The sequence below is a fragment of the Lithobates pipiens genome, unplaced genomic scaffold (assembly GCF_037356315.1).
Source record: "Lithobates pipiens isolate NorthernLeopardFrog02 unplaced genomic scaffold, aLitPip1_a1.2 Scaffold_16, whole genome shotgun sequence".
In the NCBI taxonomy this organism is placed as follows: Eukaryota; Metazoa; Chordata; class Amphibia; order Anura; family Ranidae; genus Lithobates; species Lithobates pipiens.
The window spans coordinates 303,301,163-303,327,305 of NW_027507748.1; the positions used below are offsets into that span (position 1 = coordinate 303,301,163).

The 26,143-nt window shown below is 41.1% G+C and overlaps 1 protein-coding gene across 2 annotated transcripts in view; it reads right to left on the reverse strand.

The window, feature by feature from the left end:
• PHTF1 (putative homeodomain transcription factor 1) overlaps positions 1-26,143 on the reverse strand; it is a 214,143-nt gene that overhangs the window by 82,792 nt on the left and 105,208 nt on the right. For both annotated transcript variants that reach the window (XM_077481561.1, XM_077481560.1), the window contains 4 exons: positions 14,324-14,494; positions 9,060-9,146; positions 7,901-8,122; positions 4,024-4,152 (listed from right to left, as the gene is read on the reverse strand). In XM_077481561.1, the coding sequence (XP_077337687.1) occupies positions 4,024-4,152; positions 7,901-8,122; positions 9,060-9,146; positions 14,324-14,494 (609 nt within the window). The remainder of the gene's footprint in view (positions 1-4,023; positions 4,153-7,900; positions 8,123-9,059; positions 9,147-14,323; positions 14,495-26,143) is intronic.

Here is a 26,143-nt window from a genome sequence, read left to right on the forward strand (position 1 = left end):
GATGTCCTCATGGTGTGGGCAGGATCAAAAGATGAACTGAACACATTTCTCAAGAGATTGCAAGTCAATGATTATAATTTAAAATTTACATATAACTTCAGTGAGGGAAAAAAAAAATCACCTTCCTGGACGTATACATCATCATCAATGAAACAAGAAATTTATGTTCAACACTGTATAGAAAGCCAACATCTGGCAATACATTATTGCATGCAACCGAAGCAGTTAATCAGGAGTATCCCATATAGTCAATATCTTAGACTGAAACGCAATTGTACTTTAGAAGAAGACTATAAAAGAGAGGCGGCTCTTTTTTTTTGAACGTTTAATTGTGAGAGGTTATAGTAAGACATGCTTAAGGAGAGCCTACAATAAGGTAAAATCGCAAGACAGAAATGCATTGATCTATAGACCAAGAAAAGAAACAAAAGCAGTCTCAACTAGGATAGTGACAAGATACAATAGACAACATGACAAGGTCTGGAAGTTCTACAAGAAATTCTGGTATCTTTTCACTGCCTATGATAAAATCAATAAGTATATAAAGCCATTTCCAGAAATTACTTTCAAAAGATCTAAATCCATTAATGATACTATGGTAGCAAGTCACTATGCTTGGAATAAGGCAAGCTAAAAGGACAAATCGGGTACCTATCCATTTGGCAATTGCAACTATTGTCGCTTCATTTTGAAAGGGGACAGTGTGGGTCTTCCCAATGGCACTTCTTGGACACCCAGACACAGAGTTACTTGTCAATCTGTGGGGGTGGTATGTATCATGAAGTGCCGTTTGGGGAGCCTTTTATGTCGGTAAGACAAAACGTCCTCTGTTCTGTATGATTAGAGATCATATCTCAGCAATTTCGAAACAGAGAATGGAAACTCCCATTAGTAGACATATGGGTCTATATCATAATCACAATTTAACAATGATTGGTCTCTTTGCTTTAGAACACATTCCCCCACATGATAGGGGTGGGGATATAGACAAACAACTACTATAGCTTGAAGCAAAATGGATTTACCTTCTACAGGCAACTAGAAACCCAGGCTTGAATGAGGGTATTAGCTACAAGCCCTTTCTATAGTACCATCAGATCCATTCAAGTGGACCCCACTTGACCACATCCCAAAATGTTGGGTTTGGGCCTTGCTCCCTGGGCCCCTCCTACCACACCACGTTCCTTTTTCCCTTGACGCTGTATTGCTATCATGGGGCCGATACTTAGACACTATTGGGGCTTCTCTTTATATGAAGCCCCTTTTTCCTCCTTTTTTAAAATGTGTTTGCAAGATTATGAGACATGTATAAGTAATTGGTTGCAATGATAAATATTTTTATATAATGTATAGTAACTGTAATATTGTGAAGGTGCTTTCTATTTTTCATTTTATTTTGCTTCATCAATTATATTTTCATCCCCATTTTATTCTATATTTTTTATTTCTTTTTTCATTTCATTACATTAGTAATTTTTTGTATTTTTTTTTTTTTTATTTCAGTATATTTTTACTATACATGTACTTGTATTGTATTTATATTGTTTTTTCCACCTTTAGTTCTAGTACACAGGGCATCCACTTGGACACTATTGCTCGGGACGTTTAACCATTTTCTGCCATTGCATCCCCACATGGACGCCTATGGGCCCACAGCAGCATGGTCCCTGTTTTCAAGGGGGGCCATGCTGAGCTCCCGTGGAGACAGGGGCACCCTCTGTAGGTTGCGTTCTTGGGTGGCACCACCGCCTGGGTTTTGGCCCTGCTCCGTCACGCCTTGGTGTCTTTGCATGGGTATGTGGGTATCGGAGGGGGTGGTGCCGTGGCATCTGGCACCTCCTTGTGGGCATGTTGTTTTCTGGGTTTCCATCTCCCTGGTTCCCTGTGTGTTGCAAGCTTCCAGTGTGGCGGAGCAGTGGCCACCTCCCAGTTCTGCAGCGTCATCCAACAGCGTCTGCATCTGGGCGGCTTGACGTCACATGTTGCGCCTACCCAACGCATTTGGGAGTATTACAAATAGCTCCCAGCGGCATTTATAAAGCCTGGAGCCTCTGGGAGCCATGATGTCCACACAGCTGCATACAAGTACAACTCTATCTATCCAGGGAGAACACAGATGTTATATCTTGGGGTGCTATTCCCCAGTTCTTCCTTCAGGGGATAATGTTTTTTTTTTTTCTCTATTTTATATGTATCCATTCGCAGACTAGATCATCTCGGTCATCTTATTGTCCCATCCAGGATATACGGATCTGGCAACAAATACAGGCAAGCAATTTCTCTCTTGTTTAGGCTAGGATGGCCCAAACTGGTTCCCCCTATAGTTTTGCAGACTATATGTTGAATATTCTTCATATTTTTGCAGAACACATGGTTTGGATTCTTAACCATGGATATAGTCATACAACTGCAGCTTTGTGTGGTTGGACACCTAGGCTCCCAGTTTGTTCATCTAATAGTAACCTTTCATGTAAGCCTATTTCCTATATTATACTCTATATTTGTTTTCTGTCCTAAAGCTGTCTCTCCAACTTTTGCTGGAATTCCTTGGGCTGAAAGGTCACCATCACCAATATATACAGCTACAGCATGCCATGCGTTGCCAGTGTAGACAATCTAATCTGAAGCTAGAGAACTCCACGTTCCTGGAATCCTGAGAAGAAAGGTATAATTTCCAGAATTTACAGTGCCTTTTTTACAGGGCATTTTTTGTGTTTTGTTGCCTCACAACCTGAAATTAACATGGATTGTTTGAGGATTTGCATCATTTAATTTACAGAACATGCCCGCAGCTTTGAAGATTTTTTTTTTATATTGTGAAGCAAACAACAAATAGGACAAAATAACAGAAAAAGTCAATGTGCATAACTATTAACCCCCCTAAATTCAATACTTTGTAGAGCCACCTTTTGTGGCTATCACAGCTCCAGGTTACTTTGAATAAGTCTCTATGAGCTTACCACATCTTAACACTGGGATTTTTGCCCATTCCTCCTTGCAAACTGCTCCAGCTCCTTCAAGTTGGATGGTTTGCCCTTGTGAACAGCAATCTTTAAGTCTGACCACAGATTTTCTATTGGATTGAGGTCTGGGCTTTGACTAGGCCATTCCAACACGTTTCCCCTTAAACCACTCAAGTGTTGCTTTAGCAGTGTGTTTGGGGTCATTGTCCTGCTGGAAGGTGAACCTCCATCCTAGCCTCAAATCACACACAGAGTGGTACAGATTTTACTCAATAATATCCCTGTATTTAGCACCATCCATCTTTCCCTCAACTCTGACCAGTTTCCCAGTCCTGACTTCTGAAAAACATCCCCACAGCATGATGCTACCACCTCCATGTTTCACTGCGGGGATGATGTTTTTTGGGTGATGTGATGTATTGGGTTTGCACCAGACATAGCATTTCAAAAAGTTAGATTAAATACCTGCTCCCACTTCAAGTCGGATTGCTGCAGCGATCCGCTGGAAGTTCTCTCCCACCCCCACCACTCTGCAACACTTCAGAGAAGGCTGCGGGACCATTCACGCAGCTCCGCGGGGCTTACAGTAAAAATGCCACCCCTAGGACTCAAAGACCGATGACAAAGTGGTTTGGGTGAGAACGGCACTGGATCCCTGGACAAGTAAGTGTCCTTTTATTAAGAGTCAGCAGCTACAGTATTTGGTTTAAGGTGGTGGCAGGATCTCGTTAAAATAAAACTTCAGAAGATGAACATGGAAGCTGCCATTGCTGACCTCCTTCGGAAAATTCTAACAACCTGGATGTTATTCTGACCCTTACATTCTGCATCATGAGTGCTCAAATCCGAAGCTCTAATTTTTTGCAGGCAGATAAACAGGCACTTTTTTTGACAGGTTTATTTTAAATCATTGTTTTTTATTGATATACAAGTTCTCCATTCTGCCTCTTATACAATATTTTCTTTAACAGATAAAAGGACAGAAGTATTATCTAGGACCACTCAAACCTACATAAAAAGCCACATAAATTGATATAAAGGGATTGTTTCAAATACTCACTTGTTTCATGATGATCCCACTGATATCCAGTACAGACATGTCAGCTTTCTTACACTCATTCTTTTCCCATATGATTGCACTTACTCTCTCAGAAGTGGGATTTGTACCTTGTAGCCAAAACAGATGGTTCTATAGATAAAAGAGAAGACACCACAAACTGCAAGTTTCCAATGAGAAAAAACAGCGGCTTGAAATGATAATAGTCATGTTTTCTAAGCACTTTAGGACTAGAAGTTGTTCTCCTATGGACCAGACCAATTTTTATATTCAGCTATGTGCCCACAAATGTACATATAACAGTCAATAATCATGATACTGTAATATGAATACTTTTTTTGGGGGCACAAACAAAGCTGTCTCTTGGCAGTATTGTTTTGGAAGATATAATTAAAAGAACTGAACTCTTGAAGCGGTGCTGAAATAAAGACAAGCAAAGGACCACTTTTACTTATTTATGATGCCTTGTTCTGCACTATATCTGTGTGTAGGCAGACATCTTGGTAGAGAAAGAGGTTTGCTTTCTCACGTCAGAGCCTCCAGGAAGAAGAATAGTGCGCAGCAGATAAGTGTCATCACTAAATTTAAATCCAATTCTTCTAAAACCAGCAGTACCTTGGATTTCACATTGCATATACAGTATCTCACAAAAGTGAGTGCACTCCTTACATTTTTGTAAATATTTTATTATATCTTTTCATGTGACAACACTGAAGAAATGACACTTTGCTACACTGTAAAGTATTGAGTGTACAGCTTGTAAAACAGTGTAAATTTGCTGTCTCCTTCAAAATAATTCAACACACGGCAATTAATGTCTAACCCGTTGGCAATAAAAATGAGTACACCCCTAAGTGAAAATGTCCAAATTGGGCCCGATTGGCCATTTTCCCTTCCCCAGTGTCATGTGACTCATTAGTGTTACAAGGTCTCAGGTGTGAATGGGGAGCAGGTGTGTGAAAATTGGTGTTATCACTCTCACGCTCTCATACTGGTCACTGTAAGTTCAACATGGCACCTCATGGCAAAGAACTCTCTGGGGATATGAAAAAAAAAGAATTGTTGCTCTACATAAAGATGTCCTAGGCTATATGAAGATTGCCAAGACCCTAAAATTGAGCTGCAGCATGGTGGCCAAGACCATACAGCGGTTTAACAGGACAGGTTCCACTCAAAACAGGCCTTGCCATGGTCAACCAAATAAGTTGAGTGCATGTGCTTAACATCATATCTAGATGTTGTCTTTGGGAAATAGACATAGGTGTGCTGCCAGCATTGCTCCAGAGGTTGAAGGGATAGGGGGGTCAGCCTGTCAGTGTTCAGACCATATGCCGCATCCTGCATCAAAATGGTCTGCATGGCTGTTGTCCCAGAAGGAAGCCTTTTCTAAAGATGATGCACAAGAAAGCCTGCAAATTGTTTGCGGAAGACAAGCAGACTAAATACATGTCTTACTAGAACCATGTCCTGCGGTCTGATGAGACCAAGATAAATGTATTTAGTTCAGATGGTGTCAAGTGTCTGTGGTGGCAACCACATGGTGAGTACAAAGACAAGTGTGTCTTGCCTAATGTCAAGCATGGTGGCGGGATTGTCATGGTCTGAGGCTTCATGAGTGCTCCCAGCACTGGGGAGCTACAGCTCATTGAGGGAACCATGAATGCCAACATATACTGTGACGTACTGAAACTGAGCATGATCCCCTCCCTTCGGAGACTGGGCAGCAGGGCAGTATTCCAACATGATAACTACCCCAAACACACCTCCAAGATGACCATTGCCTTGCTAAAGAAGCTGAGGGTAAAGGTGATAGACTGGCCAAGCATGTCTCATGACCTAAACCCTATTGAGCATCTGTGGGGCATCCTCAAACGGAAGGTGGAGCGCAAGGTCTCTAACATCCACCAGCTCTGTGATGTTGTCATGGAGGAGTGGGAGAGGACTCCAGTGGCAACCTGTGAAGCTCTGGTGAACTCCATGCCCAAGAGGGTTAAGGCAGTGCTGGAAAATAATGGTGGCCACACAAAATATTGACACTTTGGGTCCAATTTGGACATTTTCACTTAGGGGTGTATTCACTTTTGGTACCAGTGGTTTAGATATTAATGGCTGTGTGTTGAGTAAATTTGAGGGGGGACAGAATATGTACACCGTTATACAAGCTGTACAGTCACTACTTTATATTGTAGCAAAGTGACATTTCTTCAGTATTGTCACATGAAAAGATAAAATATTTACAAAAATGTGAGGGGTGTACTCACTTTTGTGAGATACTGTATAGGTAGAGAAGCACCTAAGCACATGCACATACCAGAAAATATACTGCTAATTTTCTGGAAAAAATACAGACAAAAGTTACACTCTCAGGGAACTGCTTAGGCATAATTAATATTTCCAGAAGATTTCTACTACATAGCAAATCTCCACTTTTTGAGTTCAGTTCTACTTTATAGACAATAAAGAAGAAAAAGAAAAAAATACACTTGCAACACACTATGGCAGATGGTTATAGACAAGTTAAATTAATGTTTTATCTTTACTTTGCATTTTATTTTTCTTTCATTTGGACAGGAGTGTAACCATAGAAGTCTTTCCAAATATCTATTACTGATGAGTCAACATAAGTAAACAGGTTTTGTAAAATATAGCCTTTGAGGATGTTGGGACAATATACTTTAAATCAAGTTTGTTCAAATATAATTGGAATACTTTTTTGGATTTTAACTGCTAGTTTTCAATGAATAATAGATTAAAATGTCTAAGAAAATTAGGCTATGATTCAAATACAATTTATCACACTATGGATTTCAGGTTAAGTTAGGTTAGTTCCTGAAAAACAGGGATATGCATACAGACTCAAAGTGGGAAAAAATGGCACCAGAGCCATAGGGGAGATTTACTAAAACTGGTGCAGCTCTGCATAGTAACCAATGAGCTTCTATGTTTTATTATCAAAACTTAATTGAACAAGCTGAGGTTAGAAGCTAATTGGTTACTATGCACAGCTGCACCAAATTCTGTGTGCACCAGTTTTAGTAAATCTTCCCCAAGGTGTATCCCTGGAAATTATGGACAATGAGTTAAAATTCCATTCTACCTTGGGTTCTCTCACACCGGGTGTTTTATCATAGGGATAATGTACAGGCATACCCCACTTTTAAGTACACAATGGGGTTTATTTACTAAAGCTGAAACGTTCAAAATCAGGCTGACTTCTGCATAGAAACCAATGAGCTTCCAGGTTTTATTACCAAAGCTTAATCGAACAAGCTGGGGTTAGAAGCTCATTGGTTTCTATGCAGAAGTGAGCCTGATTTTTCACTTTCAAGCTTTAGTAAATAAAACAGATTGTGTACTTAAAAGTGGGGTATGCCTGTATGGACAAGGAGAGAGTGATTAGTAAATGAGGTTACTTTACAAAGAATACCCATTCACATGCAAGGAAAATGTAATAATGCATTTTTGCTTTCAGATGATGGAAGTCAGCAGAACTTCCCCTCATTTACTAAGCTCTGGATCAGCTGCACAGTCTATTTGCCTTCCGTAAATCAACCCAATTGGAATCCTTCACACTAGTGCATTGCATTAGAGTATGTTGGTACAGCTGTAAGCATGCTACACTTGGAGAGCTCACCTGTGTTTCACAATTTAAGTAAATACAATTCTATCAAATATACAATGAAGCCTATCATGTCTAAAAAACACGTACCCATGTCAATGCATGTGGACAATGTATGGTGAGTACACAATACAATATACTAAGCAGATTTATTTAAAATGTATCCATGAATTTTAAAGCTCGGGAGTCATCATCTACAGTAATTTTTACAATCCAGACATTTCTAAAGCAATATAGCAAATCGTGAGATATTTTGCTCACCAGTTGAAAGACATCCTTTGATGGAGAGCTCCTATTATCTCCTGCATAGGATTGGGAGAGGTCCTCATCAGTGTCACTCTCACAGGATGATCCACACTGGGGGCCATGCAGCAAGTCATCCAAAAGCATATCGTCTGTCTCTGAGCCTTGCCGAGTGCTTTCAGAGTCCTGATGAGAGACTATGTAACTGCGGGAACTACAGCTTACACCAGACCTAGAGCCCTTCCAGGGTAAAAAGTTAAGGAAGGTCAACATTGATAAAAATGGACCACTGTTTTAAATGAATAGACGTGTCACAAGAGCAAAAATAGAGTACCATAGGTGGAAACATATAATGGCTTAATATGTATATAGATGCAAAAATATAGATTTTATTTCATATCACAAATATGAGTATTCTGTAACATGATACCAGAATGTAATAATTAGGAGTGGTTAGATATCTAATCATAAATTGTCAGTTAGCAATTTATTTATTTCCAGCTTATGACTGGTAATTTATTACTGAGCATCTATGCCCTCTGCACTCTATTAATAAGTAAAGTGGATAGTAAGTGACTGATTGACTAACCATTATATTAATATTATATTAAGGAAGTTAAATTTTTCAAGCAAATATGTGCACTGCCTATTTCCAGCAATGTAAAATAGAAGTATGGGAATCAACGAAATAAGAAAAATAAAATCATATCTAGATGGCTGCAGCTTGGGTCCAAGCTGCAGCTGTCCTGCCCCGCTTTACCCAGAGAACTGAGTGATTAAACACCGCTAATCACTCAATTCTCCCCCTTCGCTCTGCGCAGAGAGCCGACTGTCAGTCAGAGGCTCTCTGCTCTCCCCTCGCTAGAGCACTGGGCTGTGGATGGGGTGGGAGCGGGCGGTATATAGCAGATATTATACACAGACAACTAAATTAGTCATTGTTGCCCTTATGTTGCCCTTGTGAAACTCAGACAATAGAAAACAGGAACAGAGCTAATGCTGGACTTCCTTACTTGAAAGCCCAGCATGCACTGCAAACAGAATAATATGAAAGCACCCTGTATTAAATAAATATTGGTATAATAAAGGTTTTAAAGAAAACTAGCTTTTAACATTTGTGTTGCATTGAGCAAAACACACTACTGATCATTTACATATTAAATATGCATATATGTACCTGGCTAAAGATAGATTCTTCCTCTGAATCCTCTGAGCTGTCTGACTCTTGAGTGTGCTGGGATGTCTGCCCTCCTCTGTTGCTTTCCTAAGAAAATTATAAAGAAAAAAGCTTAACAAATCAGTAAAAATGCATGATGTTTTATTAATAAATGAAGTCTAGATTTTTAGTTACATTAGTGTTTCATGCATGGTTATTCTATTTTTTGATACAAAAAATATCTAAATATAATAATAGCTGTTAAACATTATACATTGTACTGTAAACTATGGCTCTTATGTGTTTAGGTCCGATGTACTCTGGCTGCAGTGCCATATACTCACCTATGATCTCTTATGCCTTAGTACAGGCATACCCTACTTTTAAGTACACAATGGGGTTTATTTACTAAAGCTGGAAAGTGCAAAATCAGGCTCACTTCTGCATAGAAACCAATGAGCTTCCAGGTTTTATTACCAAAGCTTAATTGAAAAAGCTGGGGATAGAAGCTCATTGGTTTCTATGCAGAAGTGAGCTTGATTTTTCACTTTCCAGCTTTAGTAAATAAACCCCATTGTGTACTTAAAAGTGGGGTGTGCCTGTACTAAGCTGCAAATATCCCTGTATTTAAGATGGCACACAACTCTTTTGGTTTAGGTTTTCAGTTTCTTAACCAATTATACTGTAATTATATCGGCTTTGCCATATCATTTTGCAAGTGACTGGGAAATACTGTTTATTCATGTTGTATAATCTAACATACATCTTAATGGGTATATAAACTACAAAAGCATTTGATCATTTACAACATAAGTTACATACAGGCATACCCCACTTTTAAGTACACAATGGGTTTTATTTACTAAAGCTGGAAAGTGAAAAATCAAGCTCGCTTCTGCATAGAAACCACCGAGCTTCTAACCCCTTGTTCAATTAAGCTTTGGTAATAAAACCTGGAAGCTGATTGGTTTCTATGCAGAAGTAAGCCTGATTTTGCACTTTCCAGCTTTAGAAAATAAACCCCATTGTGTAATTAAAAGTGGGGTATGCCTGTGGTAGTCCACAATCATTAAGACAGTTGTAGAACAAACATTGGATACATATTATAAACATAGCTAAGTTAAATTTACAAAGTTAAAAAAACAATTCTCCCTTCTGATGAGCGGCTATAAGGCCGCGAAACGCATCAGGTTTTACACTTTCACTATTATTCTACAGTGGACCAATTTATATTCTGTATGGTTTATTCATGTTTATAATCATTCAGTATATGAATTATGTCATTATTTTTTCTTTTCTTTTTTTTTTTCTCTCCCCCTCTTCTCCTATATTTTTTTGATATATTTAGTACTGTTTTTAACTTACCTATGTTTATAATATGTATCCAATGTCTGTTCTACAACTGTCTTAATGATTGCGGACTACTATGTAAATTATCTTGTAAATGATCAAATTAGATCTCTGATTTCATTTGTATCTTTTTAATTGTCTATGTAACACCAAGGGATTGCAAGCAGCAATTTATTTTGACATGCAAATAAACGACACCATATATTTGGATAAAACTTTGGCCACGGGCGTTATTTTTGGGTTACACAGCAATAATAAATATCATTTTATTTCATAACTTTTTAAATAAATCTTAAAACTTCACATAAAAATCCATATAAGCTCAGCTATGACAGCGCAAACTGAATTACCACAACAAGACAGCTTTTAACCCCCGCTAGTGGCCGAAGAAGGGGTTTAAATCGATTTTATTTCAATGGACAGGGCATTTTGGGAGCACTGTATACAGCGCTCCCAAGCCGCCCCAAAGATGCTACTTGCAGGACTTTTCCTAATGTCCGACAAGCACACTGCCCCAGTGTGAAAAGTCACACTGAAATGAATGGGAGGTGGTTTTCAGGCATTATTTAGAGGCTATTTCTAAAGCTAAAACGCCTGAAAGCAGCCTCACTGTGAAAGGGGTCTTAGGGAGATGTTTTGCCTATCGGAGAATGTATATTTTTCTCCATCCAGTCCTCTGATCTACACAGCTCTGCCGCACAACACAGCCCTTGCTGGTATGGCTGGAGACCTGCATTTTCTCATCTGCTGCTAAGTAACATTTACTGGCCTTGTCCCTCCCTCTAGACTGTGAGTTGATAGTGATTAGAGAAGCAGCATCTCTCCATCTCTACTCCGTCCACCTATCAGCACTGCATCACAAATGACTGGATAAATGTGCTGTTTCTCCCTCTCCCACTCTGAGCTCTGCTGTTTATATATTGCAAGAGGATGATACCCAGTCAAGGTCAGGTACGTGCACTGATTACATTTCTAAAAAAAAAATGCATAATGAATACAGAACTACAATAAATAGTATTTTTATATCTGCATGGAGATCAGCTGAAAAATGAATGTATACGGAAAACAAAACATCTGCTTCCAGGAAAAAGATGTTAATTGTTATAATGTCAATCAGGACTAAACAGTAAAACAATGAATTCATAGACAGAACTGTCAGCACTTGCCCTCATTAGAGTCAAGCATAAACAATGTTTAATGCCTTCTATCTTTATATTTTGGCTCCTCTGAATTACATCAATATGATCTGGGCCTTGTGGTTTTAACATTTTCAAACCATGATGTCAGGTTTGGGATATTTTTCTGACTTAAACTGGGAAATGGCTAGGAAAGAATATGTAATTGTTTTTACATGGCCAGTTTCTGTTAATGTATCTGAATGTAATCTGAAAACCATGTACCAAAATGCAACTGGCCCAGCAGATATCCTACTCATAATATTTGTTTGCAAAGTAATTATCCTACCATCATTATTTAAACAGAAGAATAGATTACTTGCAGATTTTAATTTCCTAAGGGTACAAATTCATTAATTTTTCATGACATTCCCATTTGGTTCATCAGTTACTTAAAGGGTGATTGAACCTCTCTCGCAAAGAAGATTATACAGGAAAGAAAGTTTCTACATACACGCTACATTTGACTGAATATCTAATAAGCCACATCATTTGCATTGAAACTCTAAATAGTTCTGCTTCTAAGGCCCCTTTCACACATACGGACCATTCATTTCATTAGTTCAGGCATGTCAAAACAGATAAAGTATTCATCAGTTTTTCATCTGTTTTAAAAAAAAAAAGTGAGATCTGAAATTCAAACACTGTATATCCGCTTGCCCACCAGCCATCACAGTTTAACTGTGGCAGAACGGCTGGGTGAAACAACGTTATGTTACATCACTTCGCCTTTTGGACACTAGGGGTGACCGCCGAGCTCCTGCGATCACTCATGACGGAGTGAGAACCAGGATCTGTGTGTGTAAACACACAGATCCCGGTTCTTTCAGGGGGGAGCAGACAGATCGTGTGTTCATGCTAAGTATGAACACCGATCTCTCGCTCCTCCTAGACAGTTCCATCCCCCCACAGTTAGAAACACACATATGGAACACAGTTAACCCCTTGATCGCCCCCTAGTGTTAACCCCTTCCCTGCCACTAACATGTACACAGTAATCAGTGCATTTTTATAGCACTAATAATGTCATTGTCAATGGTTTCAAAAATGTGTCAAAAGTGTCCGATGTGTCTGCCACAATGTTGCAGTCCTGATAAAAATCGCAGATCGCCACCATTGCTAGTAAAAAAAATTATAATAATAAGAATGCCATAAATCTATCCCTCTCATTTGTAGATGCAAAAAAAAAAAAATTGCAAAAAAACGTATTCGTAGGGGACACCCCCACACCAATTTTTTTAAAAAATGTCACGGGGGTCCCCTCAAAAACCCATACCAGGCCCTTATCCGAGCATGCAGCCCAGCAGGTCAGGAAAGGGACCAGCGAGCACCCCCCCATCCTGAACCATACCAGGCCACTTGTCCTCAACATGTTGATGGGGACAAGGGCTTCTTCCCGACAACTCTGTGGGCAGGGGGCTCATCGGAATCTGGGAGCCCCCTTTAACAAGGGGTCCCCCCCACGGATCCTGCCCCCCATGAGAATTGGTATTGGGTACATCATACCCCTACCCATTCCCCCCAAAAAGCAGTGAAATGTAAAAAAACACAAGAGTTTTTGACAAGTCCTTTATTAAAAAAATAGCTCTAAGATGTCTTCTCCCGCTGCCATCTTCTTCCTCGCCGCCAGTTACCCACAAAAAAAAAACACTCTTCTGCTGTGGCTGTCTTTCTCCATTGTGTTGTCACCCACTGTTTGGCATCTCTTATATAGCCATGGGGCATGGCCACCCAATGACATCCCCCAGGTGGCCACGCCCTATGGCTATATAAGAGATACCGGACAGTGGGAGACAACAAAACTGAGGAAGACAGCCACAATAATAAAGGACTTGTCAAAATCCGACTCTCATTGTTTTTACCATTTCACAGATTTTTGTGGTGAATGGGTAGGGGTACGGTCTATCCCTACCTATTCACATAGGGGGCCGGGATCTGGGGGCCCATTGTTAAAGGGGGCTTCGAGATTCCGATAAGCCCCCCCGCCCGCAGACCCCGAAACCACCAGCCAGGGTTGTTGGGAAGAGGCCCTTGTCCCCAACATCATGGGGCAAGGTGCTCGCTCGTGCCCTCCCTTTCCTAACCTGCTGGGCTGCATGCTTAGATAAGGGTCTAGTATGGATTTTGAGGGGGACCCCACGCCATTTAAACAAAAAAAATTGGTGTGGGGGGTTCCCCCCTGAATCCATACTAGATCCGAAGGTTCGCTTTTTTGGCCGGCAATTTTTTTCATTCAGCCAGCTACCCACAGCAGGACCAGAGCAGGGTGCCAGCCAGCCACCCACAGTGACCCACAGCTGGGCTGGAGGGGGCCCTTTCTAACAGAGACTCTCTAATGGACACTGAAAGCGGTACTTCTGTTAGAGAGAGAACCCCTTCCAGGTCCCATTAGACTAATTTGTAGTCTCTAATGGGTCCTGGAGGAGGGTCTCTCTCTAACAGAGACTCACTAATGGACACTGTTAGAGAGAGAGAGACCCCCCTCCAGGTCCCATTAGACTGTTGTTGTTTAGAAGCATATCATGGAAGGAGGAGAGGGAGTGAGGGCATGAAAAAGGATGAAAAAAGACAGCATGTGTATGCAAGTGTGAATGTTAAAAATAAGGACACGAGCGAGATATGGCAACAGAGAACAAAAAAGAATGTGAGAGAGAGAAAGAGAAAGGAATCTGAAAATGACATTTTAAATAGAGAAATAGTCACATGAGAACATAATAGGTATTAGGAAGTATTTAGCTAAAACAATGTTATAACAGTAACCTGGGATCTCTTGTTGACAGATAAATTCACGTTCCTCCTTGTTAAAGTGCATCCATTATCACTTGATGCCCCCTCTACACTCCGCGGAGACGAGAATTCATGCCTTGTGTCTGTATCTTCCTCGCTTGACAAATCTTCTGAAATTCCATTAGCATCTTGTCTCATTTCACCCTAGCAAGACATTACATGTAAAAAGATCAGACAATTACATAAACGTACACACTAAACTTAACAGGTATACAACTACTAAAGTGTAGAAATTTTAGATTATCTTTGGCAAATATGGTTCAGGTACAACTACAAAAGAAACACAAGTGCATAAAAACAAAGCGCATCAAAAAACACATTAATACAGCTCTGTAATCATTAATACATATTTTAAATGCACGCAAGCAGTGTAGGTAGCTGAATTTAACCACTTCTACCCTCGGAAGTTTGCGTAGAAAGCTGAATTTAACCACTTCTACCCACGGAAGGTTTACACCCTTCATGACCAGGGCATTTTTTTGCTATATGGCACTGCGTTACTTTAACTGACAATTGCGCGGTCATGCAACGCTGTACCCAAATACAATTGATGTGTTTTTTTCCCACAAATAGAGCTTTCTTTTGGTGGTATTTGATCACCTCTGCGTTTTTTTGCGCTATAAACAGAAAAAGACCGTCAATTTAAAAAAAACAAAAAAAAATATTATTTACTTTCTGCTATAACACACACCCAATAAACATGTAAAAAATCTAATTTCTTTATCAGGTTAGGCCAATATGTATTTTGCTACATATTTTGGAAAAAAAATCCCAGTAAGCATATATTGAATGGTTTGGGCAAAAGTTACAGCGTCTACAAATGATGGGATATATTTATGGAATTTTTATTTACTTTTACTAGTAATGGCGGCGATCAGCGACTTATAGTGGAACTGGGACATTGAGGTGCACAAACCAAACATTAAGTGACACTTTTTGGGGACCAGTGACACCAATCCAGTGATCAGTGCTACAAAAAATATGCATTGTCACTATACTAATGACACTGGCAGGGAAGGAGTTAACATCAGGGGCGATCAAAGGTTTAAATGTGTCCCTATTGAGTGCTTTCTAACTGTGTGGGGGGTGCTTGTACTGTGACAAATAGGGATGGCCGAACTGTTCGCCCGGTGGTCGGTTTGCGGGAAATTTTGTGTGTACGCGATTCGCCCGATCGGCGGACTATTGCCGCTCTTCCCCCGGCGGACATATGTGTTTACAGTGTGAAAGAACTTTGACCCATGATGACACATCAATTGAGCCATTTCAGCACATGGACAATTGGACATACCCCCACCTTATAAATAGACCTGATCTGGCGGCCATTTTACATTCTGTCTTATGTCAGTGTAGAGAGAGGTAGCTGTGTGGAGCAGGGACAGACTGTAGTGACACAAATCACTAGCTATTAGGTCCACAAAAGTCCTTTTAAGGACTGGTATAGGTGTAGTACAGTATATAGGGTTCAGTGCACTGCTGTGCTGGTGATTGCAGCAGCTTGTCTTTTGTCAGTGTAGGGACAGGACGCTGTGTGCAGCAGGGAGAGACTGTATTGACACAAATCACTAGCTATTAGGTCCACAAAAGTCCTTTTAAGGACTGGTATAAGTGTAGTACAGTATATAGGGTTCAGGGCACTGCTGTGCTGGTGATTGCAGCTGTCTTTTGTCAGTGTAGGGACAGGATGCTGTGTGCAGCAGGGACACTCAGTTTAATCACTAGCTAGCTATTACTATTAGGTCCACAAAGGTCCTTTTAAGGACTGGTATAGGTGTACAATATATAGGGTGCTGGTGCAGGGCTGTGCTGCTGATAACTGCTTGTTTCTGCAGCTGTCTTTTATCAGTGTAGGGACTGAGGGACAGTCTGCAAATCACTAGCTACTAGGTCCACAAAGGTCCTTGTAAGGACTGGTATAGGTGTAAAATATATAGGGTGTTGGTGAATTGCTGTGCTGCAGATTACTGCTCGTTTCTGCAGCTGTCTTTTATCAGTGTAGGGACTGAGGTACAGTCTGCAAATCATTAGCTACTAGGTCCACAAAGGTCCTTTTAAGGACTGGTATAGGTGTACAATATATAGGGTGCTGGTGCAGGGCTGTGCTGCAGATTACTGCTGGTTTCTGCAACAGTCTTTTATCAGTGTAGGGACTGAGGGACAGTCTGCAAATCACCAGCTACTAGGTCCGCAAAGGTCCTTGTAAGGACTGGTATAGGTGTACAATATATAGGGTTGTGGTGCACTGCTGCTGACTGCTGCCCTATTCTGCAGCAGTCTTTTATCAGTGTGGGGACTGAGGGACAGTCTGCAAATCCCTAGCTACTAGGTCCGCAAAGGTCCTTTTAAGGACTGGTATAGGTGTACTATTTGGTGTGCAGTATATAGGTGTGTAATACACCTATAAAATACTTGCACATATAGAAAGCATAGTATAGTGCATTTCCACTCTGCAGCATTATGACTGCTGAGCGGTTCTGCAGCGATACTACAAAGAGTGACAAACGCAATAAAACTGGAGTGATAGACCAGTGACCCCCAAAAACGACAGTTATATACCTTCTTCCACATACATACTGCACTTCTCTAGAGACTTTTGTCACAGGGTCATTTAAAAAATGACAGGCAGAGGAAGAGACAGGCCCTTCCGCAGGGGTGGTAGGGGTAGGGCAGGAGCAACAGGCTTGAGGCAAAGTGGCAAATTGCAGAAGGTGCGTGCGATTACGTCAAAGGACGCACCAGACTTGGTTGAGTGGCTCACTCAGCCTAAAGCCCCATACACACTATCAGATTTTCTGCTGAGTTTTTCCTTCAGATTTACCAAAACCATATAATATGAGGACAAACCTTAGGAGTTTCAATGTGTATGCAATCGGGCAGGCCCATCTACTACATGGTTTTGGTAAATCTGAAGGAAAAACTCAGCAGATAATCTGATAGTGTGTATGGGGCTTTACTCTTCTGCGCCCTCCTCATCCTCTCGATCTGCACCCTCTTCTTTACTCTCTGCTGTGTGCACCCCCAAAGACACTACCACCAACACCACCACCATATACCTTCCGCTTGAGTCACAGGAATTATTTTCTGATCCATATCAAGACATTTCCGATGCGCAGCCACTCTTGGCATTGGATCAGGAAGAGGAGGTAACAACAACCGCCACTCTGACGACAGTACCCAGATCAGCCAAGAGGAGGTTGGTCCCCGGTGTTGCTGCCTAATCCGAGATCTCTAATTATAGCGGTGGGGAAGGTGATGTCGATGATGACATGTCTACTGATGTCACGTGGGTACCCACAAGAGAGGAAGAGGAGGGGAGTTCAGAGGGAGATATGGACCAGCAGATAGGGAGGGGAAGCAGGAAGAACTTACATTGCACAGGAGGGACAAAGCAGACTGCTAATGTATCAGGAGTGAGGCATCAACCATGTACGGTCACATCTGGTGCTCCCAGGACACTCTCTCTCTATCTCGGTGCTGGTGTCAGTGCTCTATATCACGGTGCTGGTGTCAGTGCTCTATATCACCGTGCTGGTGTCAGTGCTCTATATCTCGGTGCTGGTGTCAGTGCTCTATATCTTGGTGCTGGTGTCAGTGCTCTATATATCGGTGCTGGTGTCAGTGCTCTATATCTCGGTGCTGGTGTCAGTGCTCTATATCACGGTGCTGGTGTCAGTGCTCTATATCACGGTGCTGGTGTCAGTGCTCTCTATCACGGTGCTGGTGTCAGTGCTCTATATCACGGTGCTGGTGTCAATGCACTCTATCACGGTGCTGGTGTCAGTGCTCTCTCTCTATCTTGGTGCTGGTGTCAGTGCTCTCTCTCTCGGTGCTGGTGTCAGTGCTCTCTATCACGGTGCTGGTGATCATCTCCTGCACCCACTTCATAGCCTACCCTGACCTTTCCTCTCCTCCATTGCCTTCATGGGCTCCCGAGTCCTGAATTGTCAAAATTTCCCAGATAAAAAAAGAATGCTTGTAGTTGTTGATCCCAGATTCACTTCATACATGTGTTATGTCAGTGGCCATGTGGTGGGACTATGTGTGCACAGCTAGTAAGTATTTTGTGGTTGAAAATATGACCTGTAGGTTTTTAAGGTTTGCCTGCCATTGAAGTCAATGGGGCCCATCGCAAACTTTGCAGTTTGTGAGTTTTTGGCCGTGTTCGCGGTTCGCGAAACGTCCCGTCGGAAGTTTGTCCATCTCTAGTGACAGAGATATGTGTTACTGCTTATCAGAAACACTGGATCGCTGTCTTCCCTTGTTTACATAGGCAGACCACGTTCTGCCTCTCTGCCAGACTTGCTGATTGGCTCCCGCTGTGTCCAAATTAAATTTTTCCAGTCCCTTTAGGCTGGATTCACACCTATGCAGTTTTAGTGCTTTTTGCATTTTGCAGATTTGCACTACAGTCCATTTAACATTGTTTCCTATGGAACACATTCTGTAGTGCAAATCTGAAAAGAATGTGTTCCATAGGAAACAATGTTAAATGGACTGTAGTGCAAATCTGAAAAATGCAAAAAAACGCACTAAAAATGCATAGGTGTGAATGCAGCCTTATTGCAGGGCAGGAGTCTGAGAGGAAAAAGCAGAACAAGGACCCAATCAGTTTATGTGCTGATTAGAGGAGGAGAAAGCAGAGTGAGATGAGCGCATCGCTGTGCCGCTTCTCCTTTTACTGTCCAGTCACAGCCTGGGGTGGGTTCAGGGCAACCTGAGTTAAGAGGAAGTGGGTTTAATTGATGGTGGTCATCAAACTAAAGACATATAGTGGCAGAAAAGAGTACTGTAATGGCGCGTACACACGATCAGAATTTTGGTCGGAAAAAGCTCTGATGGTTTTTCCGATGCAATTCCGACGTGATTTCGCTCAAGCTGTCTTGCATACACATGGTCACACCAAATTCCTACCGTCAAGAACGCGGTGACGTACAACACAGAAAAAGGAAGTTCAATACCCAGTAGCCAATAGATTCCATCTCGTAGTTGAATCTGATCAAGCGTCAGTTTTTCCACATCGGAAATGCATGCACACGATTGGAATTTCCAATAGAAACTTTTTCCGTCTGAAAAATTGAGAACCTGCTCTCAATCTTTTGCTGGCAGAAATTCAGCCAGCAAAATTCCGATGGAGCATACACAAAAATCTCTCATCTGTCTTTTGCTGGCCAAAATTCCCACCGTGTGTATGTGGCATTAGGGAAATATTTAGATTAAAATAGAATTTTGCCACAAAAGTTTGTTTTGACATTTTATCTTTTAATGGGCTATTCATTTTTTCTCATGGTATTTTTGGCTGAAGTTCTGTTTCATTGATCCACTGATGTTTGCAACTGTATTAACACCAGATGTATCCATGGCAGGTCCACTCAGCCACAGAGATGAATAGAAACCTCACATCAAATGCCATTTATCTGCAGCATAAGGGGAGGGCAGTAATCTGTTTCTGGAGATGCAGTTCACTGGCTTGTGTAAATCAACCCTTGGCATATCTACCAGCTGAAAAATGTGTGGTGAACTTGAATCTTTTAGGTTCTCTGTCATATAGATAAGATACCTATAGATGACTTAGAAACAAGAATATAAGGCCTCATTCACATGGGTTTACTTAAGCATACTCCCATTTTAGGGCTGTGGTTTGCCCGCATGGGATGCACAGGTGTTACATGCAGGCAGTCCTAATTATATCAATTGAAAAGCAGTTGCTGCATTGGACAAGCTACTTAGAGCCAACTTTAAGGCAGGGCAAAAAGGGGCAGCTGCCCTGGGCCCTGTCATTGTTGTGGGGCCCAAAGCAGCTGCCTCATACTTGCCAACTATCCCAGTTTAAATTTCCTTGTCCTTTGAACTTTTAGTCCCGTGCTGTATTCTAAACTCTCAGTGTGAAGTGCTGCTACTAATGCTGCCCAGCTCTGCCTTATTGTTGTGTACAGATGACACACCTGCAGATCCTGTGTTTACATGTAAATAACCGGCATTGATATGTAAATAGCGGTGGCATTCATCGGTATATCATGCACCCCCTGCAGTGAGGAGATGATGTGCTGTAACCTCTAGCAACCAATCAGTGAGCAGTAATACTGTATAGTAATCTCTAGCAACCAATTAACAAGCAGAAATAACTTGTTGTAACCTCTATCAACTAATCAGTGAGCCGTAATGCATGCTGTAACCTCTAGCAACCAGTCAGTAAGCAGTAATGATATGCTGTAACCTCTAGCAACCAATTGCAATTGCTGCCTGATCTGATTCAGTAAACTGATTTTAAGTCTAGCTGCTATTTATTTTAACTCTCGAGCAGGTGGAGAGTGAAATTGCATGGGGAGGCAAGAATTTTTTTTTACCCAGGGTCCAATCAATATTAAAGACGGCCCTGAAGCTACTGCTCCCAATTTGACATCTGTGTGGACGTGGGTGCATAGCCCCAAACCCACATTGTCTGCATGGTAAAGTGCTTAATTTACCCTTGTTGGTACATGTTTGGGGGGGGGGGGGGGTGGTGAGTTGTGACATAGATTAGTATTATTAGATTTTTAGGTAAGAGCAGAAGCCTCTATAAAACAAATGTTACCTAAAAAATAACACAGTGTGTAAAATCGGTGAGCTGATCTACATGACAGATCATGTGATAGACACGGAGAAACTCATGGCTGCAGGGTCTCACTAGCAGGAGACTAGAAGGCGTTTAATGGTCCATTTACATGTCTGCGGGGCATGAGACACAAGTTAAAGTGCCCTATGCCATGAGTTAATGTTTGTTGTGTTAAGGCAGCCTATCGAAAAGGAATTGGCTGTAAAAGCACCCTAAGATGTTTAAAATCCCACATGATTCTTTTTTCTAATGCAATGTACTATCCTACCTTTGCAAAAATAAAGTTTAGTTACCAGCAGGTTTCTGGAGGTGCCTGCCATTATACTGAAATACTAGCTTCCTAAAAATGGACTACAGGCTCTCTTTAACAACTTGCTTACTGGGCACTTAAACACCCTTCCTGCCCAGACCAATTTTCAGCTTTCGGTGCTCTCACCCTTTGAATGACAATTACTCAGTCATGCAACACTGTACCCAAATTAATTTTTTGTCCTTTTTTTCCCACAAATAGAGCTTTCTTTTGGTGGTATTTGATCACCTCTGGGGTTTTTATTTTTTGCGCTATAAATGAAAAAAGACCGAAAATGTTGAAAAAAAACGCATATTTCTTTGTTTCTGTGACAGAATTATGCAAATTATTAATTTTTCTTCATAAATTTTGGCCACAATTTATACTGCTACATATCTTTGGTAAAAATAACCCAAATTAGTGGATATTATTTGGTCTTTGTGAAAGTTAGAGAGTCTACAAGGTGTGGTGCGAATCGCACAAAATTGATCACATCTGATGTACTGGTGGCCTATCTCACTTCTTGTGACCCGAACAAACCAAGTACAAATACCCCCCAAATGACCCCTTTTTGGAAAATAGACATTCCAAGGTATTTAGTAAGAGGCATGGTGAGCTTTTTGATTTTGTCATTTTTTTCCCACAATTCTTTGCAAAATAAAGATTTTTATTTTTTTTCCCACAAAATTGTGATTGTAATAGGTTATTTCTCTCACATGGCATGTGTATACCACAAATGACACCCCCAAAAAATTCTGCTACTCCTCCTGAGTATTACAATACCACATGTGTGGGACTTTTTCACAGCCTGGCCACATAGAGAGGCCCAACAGGCAGGGAGCGCCGTCACATGTTCTAGGAGCATAAATTACACATCTAACTTGTTGACTACCTATTTTGAAGGCCCTGGAGTACCAGGACAATGACACGTGACACTGATGACAGATGCCACTTATACGTGCCAATGATGACACTTATACGTGACACTGATGACAGATGGCACTAATATGTGGCACTGATGACAGATGGCACTAATATGTGGCACTGATGACACGTGGCACTGATGACACATGGCACTGATGACACATGGCACTAATACGTGCCACCGATGACAGATGGCACTAATACGTGCCACCGATGATGCGTGACACTGATGACAGATGGCACGTGACACTGACAGGTGGCACTGATGACAAATGGCACTGATACGTGGCACTGATGACAGATGGCACTAATATGTGGCACTGATGACAGATGGCACTATGTGGCACTGATGACAGATGGCACTTATACGTGGCACTGATGATAGATGGCACTGGAGACAAATGGAACTGACAACAGGTGGCACTGGGGACAGATAGCACTAACAGGTGGCACTGGGGGCAGGTAGCACTGGGGCGGATGGCACTGGGGCGGATGGCACTTTTTTTTTACTTTTTTCTTTTTTTTACACTTACGGCCGCTGCAGCCGTTCATCTCTCCCCTCTCACATGCTGTGCTATAGGGCGGGCGGGAAGAGGTTAGATGTATGCTGTTGTCACTGCTGTCAACGGTTTGGTCACATTTTATGTCAACATTCAACAATTTTACAGAAGGCATTAGACAAGAAAGTGCATGCAACTGAATGCCCCAACACTGCTTTGTGCCTGTATGTTAGAAAGAACTATTAAAACTGAACTCCAATATGTAATACTGAACTGTCTTGGGGTACAGGTACCCTTCCAGAGAGCTGAGCCAGGCCCTCAACTTTCAGTACGGGTAAGCAGTAAACCTTGTTTCTGGACTCACACCAAGCTTGTTGAATAGATAATGAAGGAGCACAGACACACATGGATAAGATCATCCCTGTACTCTCCTCCCCTGCAACATTATATCAGAAGTACCCTGACAGCCTTATCAAAGCAACAGAGTTGTGTTTGGCTAATCCCCCCCCCCCCATTCTTAGTCCTGATAGAGAGAATTATATGATGTTAAAAACAAAGACAGAATATAGATACTTATGCAACATAACACATAAAATGTAGTTGTGTTTTTTTTTTTTATGTACACATAACTACATTAAATATATATATTTTTTTAACTCCCTTAAGTTTAACCTTTAAAAATCAAGTGTAGGCAACTTAGAATTATTTTTATTATTATTCTAGCTATGTATTTATTTAAAAATACTGCATATCAGTGTTTAGAATGGCAGAGGAAGGTCAGCTCTAGAAGTCAATTAGGCTTCGCTGCATTGCACTGACAAATGGAGCTTGCTGATTGGATGAGATACCACAGACATAACCTCATCATTGAACAATTGTTCTTTCACTATACAATCAGTCTAGACTAAGCTGCATTCGTTTGACTGTAATGGCGAAAAGTAAATGATGAGGCCCTGTAAGAATCTTTCACAGTGTTTGGAAAGGGGTTTCTGTATTAGACTACTGCACTCATCAACATTACATATCATGGGACAGTTCACAGATCTGCAATTTCTGTGTATTGTGCCATTTGCCTATACTTTAAACATGGTTACTCTCAAAGTGAACATATAATTACACTGTAAATATTAGAAGGGCACTGAAAACATACAGTGCCTTGCGAAAGTATTCGGCCCCCTTGAACTTTTCAACCTTTTGCCACATTTCAGGCTTCAAACATAAAGATATAAAAATTTTATTTTTTGTGAAGAATCACCAACAAGTGGGACACAATTGTGAAGTGGAATGAAATTTATTGGATTTTTGAAACTTTTTTAACTAATAAAAAAAAAGTGGGGCGTGCAATATTATTCGGCCCCCTTGCGTTAATACTTTGTAGAGCCACCTTTTGCTGCGATTACAGCTGCAAGTCGCTTGGGGTATGTCTCTATCAGTTTTGCACATCGAGAGACTGAAATTCTTGCCCATTCTTCCTTGCAAAACAGCACAAGCTCAGTGAGGTTGGATGGAGGATGTTTGTGAACAGCAGTTTTCAGCTCTTTCCACAGATTCTCAATTGGATTCAGGTCTGGACTTTGACTTGGCCATTCTAACACCTGGATACGTTTGTGAACCATTCCTTTGTAGATTTTGCTGTATGTTTGGGATCATTGTCTTGTTGGAAGATAAATCTCTGTCCCAATTTCAGGTCTTTTGCAGACTCCAACAGGTTTTCATCCAGAATGGTCCTGTATTTGGCTGCATCAATCTTCCCCTCAATTTTAACCATCTTCCCTGTCCCTGTTGAAGAAAAGCAGGCCCAAACCATGATACTGCCACCACCATGTTTGACAGTGGGGATGGTGTGTTGAGGGTGATGAGCTGTGTTGCTTTTACGCCAAACATATCGTTTTGCAGTGTGGGCAAAAAGTTAGATTTTGGTTTCATCTGACCAGAGCACCTTCTTCCACATGTTTGGTGTGTCCCATGTGGCTTGTGGCAAACTTTAGACGAGACTTTTTATGGATATCTTTGAGAAATGGCTTTCTTCTTGCCACTCTTCCATAAAGGCCAGATTTGTGCAGTGTACGACTGATTGTTGTCCTATGGACAGACTCTCCCACCTCAGCTGTAGTTCTCTGCAGTTCGTCCAGAGTGATCATGGGCCTCTTGGCTGCATCTCTGATCAGTCTTCTCCTTGTCTGAGCTGAAAGTTTAGAGGGACGGCCGGGTCTTGGTAGATTTGCAGTGGTCTGATACTCCTTCCATTTCAAAATGATCACTTGCACAGTGCTCCTTGTGATGTTTAAAGCTTGGGAAATCTTTTTGTATCCAAATCCGGCTTTAAACTTCTCCACAACAGTATTACGGACCTGCCTGGTGTGTTCCTTGGTCTTTATGATGCTCTCTGCGCTTTCAACAGAACCCTGAGACTATCACAGAGCAGGTGCATTTATACAGAGACTTGATTACACACAGGTGGATTCTATTTATCACCATCAGTCATTTAGGACAACATTGGATCATTCAGAGATCCTCGCTGAACTTCTGGAGTGAGTTTGCTGCACTGAAAGTAAAGGGGCCGAATAATTTTGCACGCACCACTTTTCAGTTTTTTATTTGCTAAAAAAGTTTAAAATATTCAATAGATTTAGTTCCACTTCACAATTGTGTCCCACTTGTTGGTGATTCTTCACAAAAAAATTAAATTTTATATCTTTATGTTTGAAGCCTGAAATGTGGCAAAAGATTGAAAAGTTCAAGGGGGCCGAATACTTTCGCAAGGCACTGTATATTGCTTTCCCTACTGAATTATGGCATGTCTAAAGAGCAGTTTACATATTCCCAAACCTAAAATTGAGTCTTCTTGCCCTCCCCCTTCAAACTGTCACATAGGGTTTAATCACATCCGTAAAAAATATTTGTTTCCCATGAAAATTATTTACAAAGATGATTCTTCAGGTAAAGCCAAATTGTAATATAAATATACTATAAAAATACTAATAGTTAAATCTTCTTCATTAAAGCTGTTGTAAACCCTCTCCTATACCCAGTGAAATGAACAACCCCAGATGATACACAGAGAATAAACCAATCTCCCTACATACATTTTACTTGTATATCTGCTGTTTTTCCCTTTCTACATTCTTTGGAAAGTGCAGATTGTGTTTGAAATCTTGTTTCCTCTGTCAGCAGTGGGTGTGGAGTCTGGGCTTATGTTGATTAGAAGAAAGAGACACACTCCAACTCCACATAGGCTGAGGAAGGAAGGGACATGCAGTTCAGTACTCTGAATAGACAAGCTCTCTGCTTATCTACTTCCAAGCTCCCTCCTCGACACAAATTTTCAGCTGCTGTTATCGCTTGTGACAGGGAACTTGTCAGAAGTGGCTGATAACAGAGGAACAGAGCAGCAAAAAGACAAGGCACTTAGAGCTTTGGAGAGAGATAAATAAACACTACAGATAGGTCAAATTTCATGAATAGGGTTTACAACCACTTTAAGAACT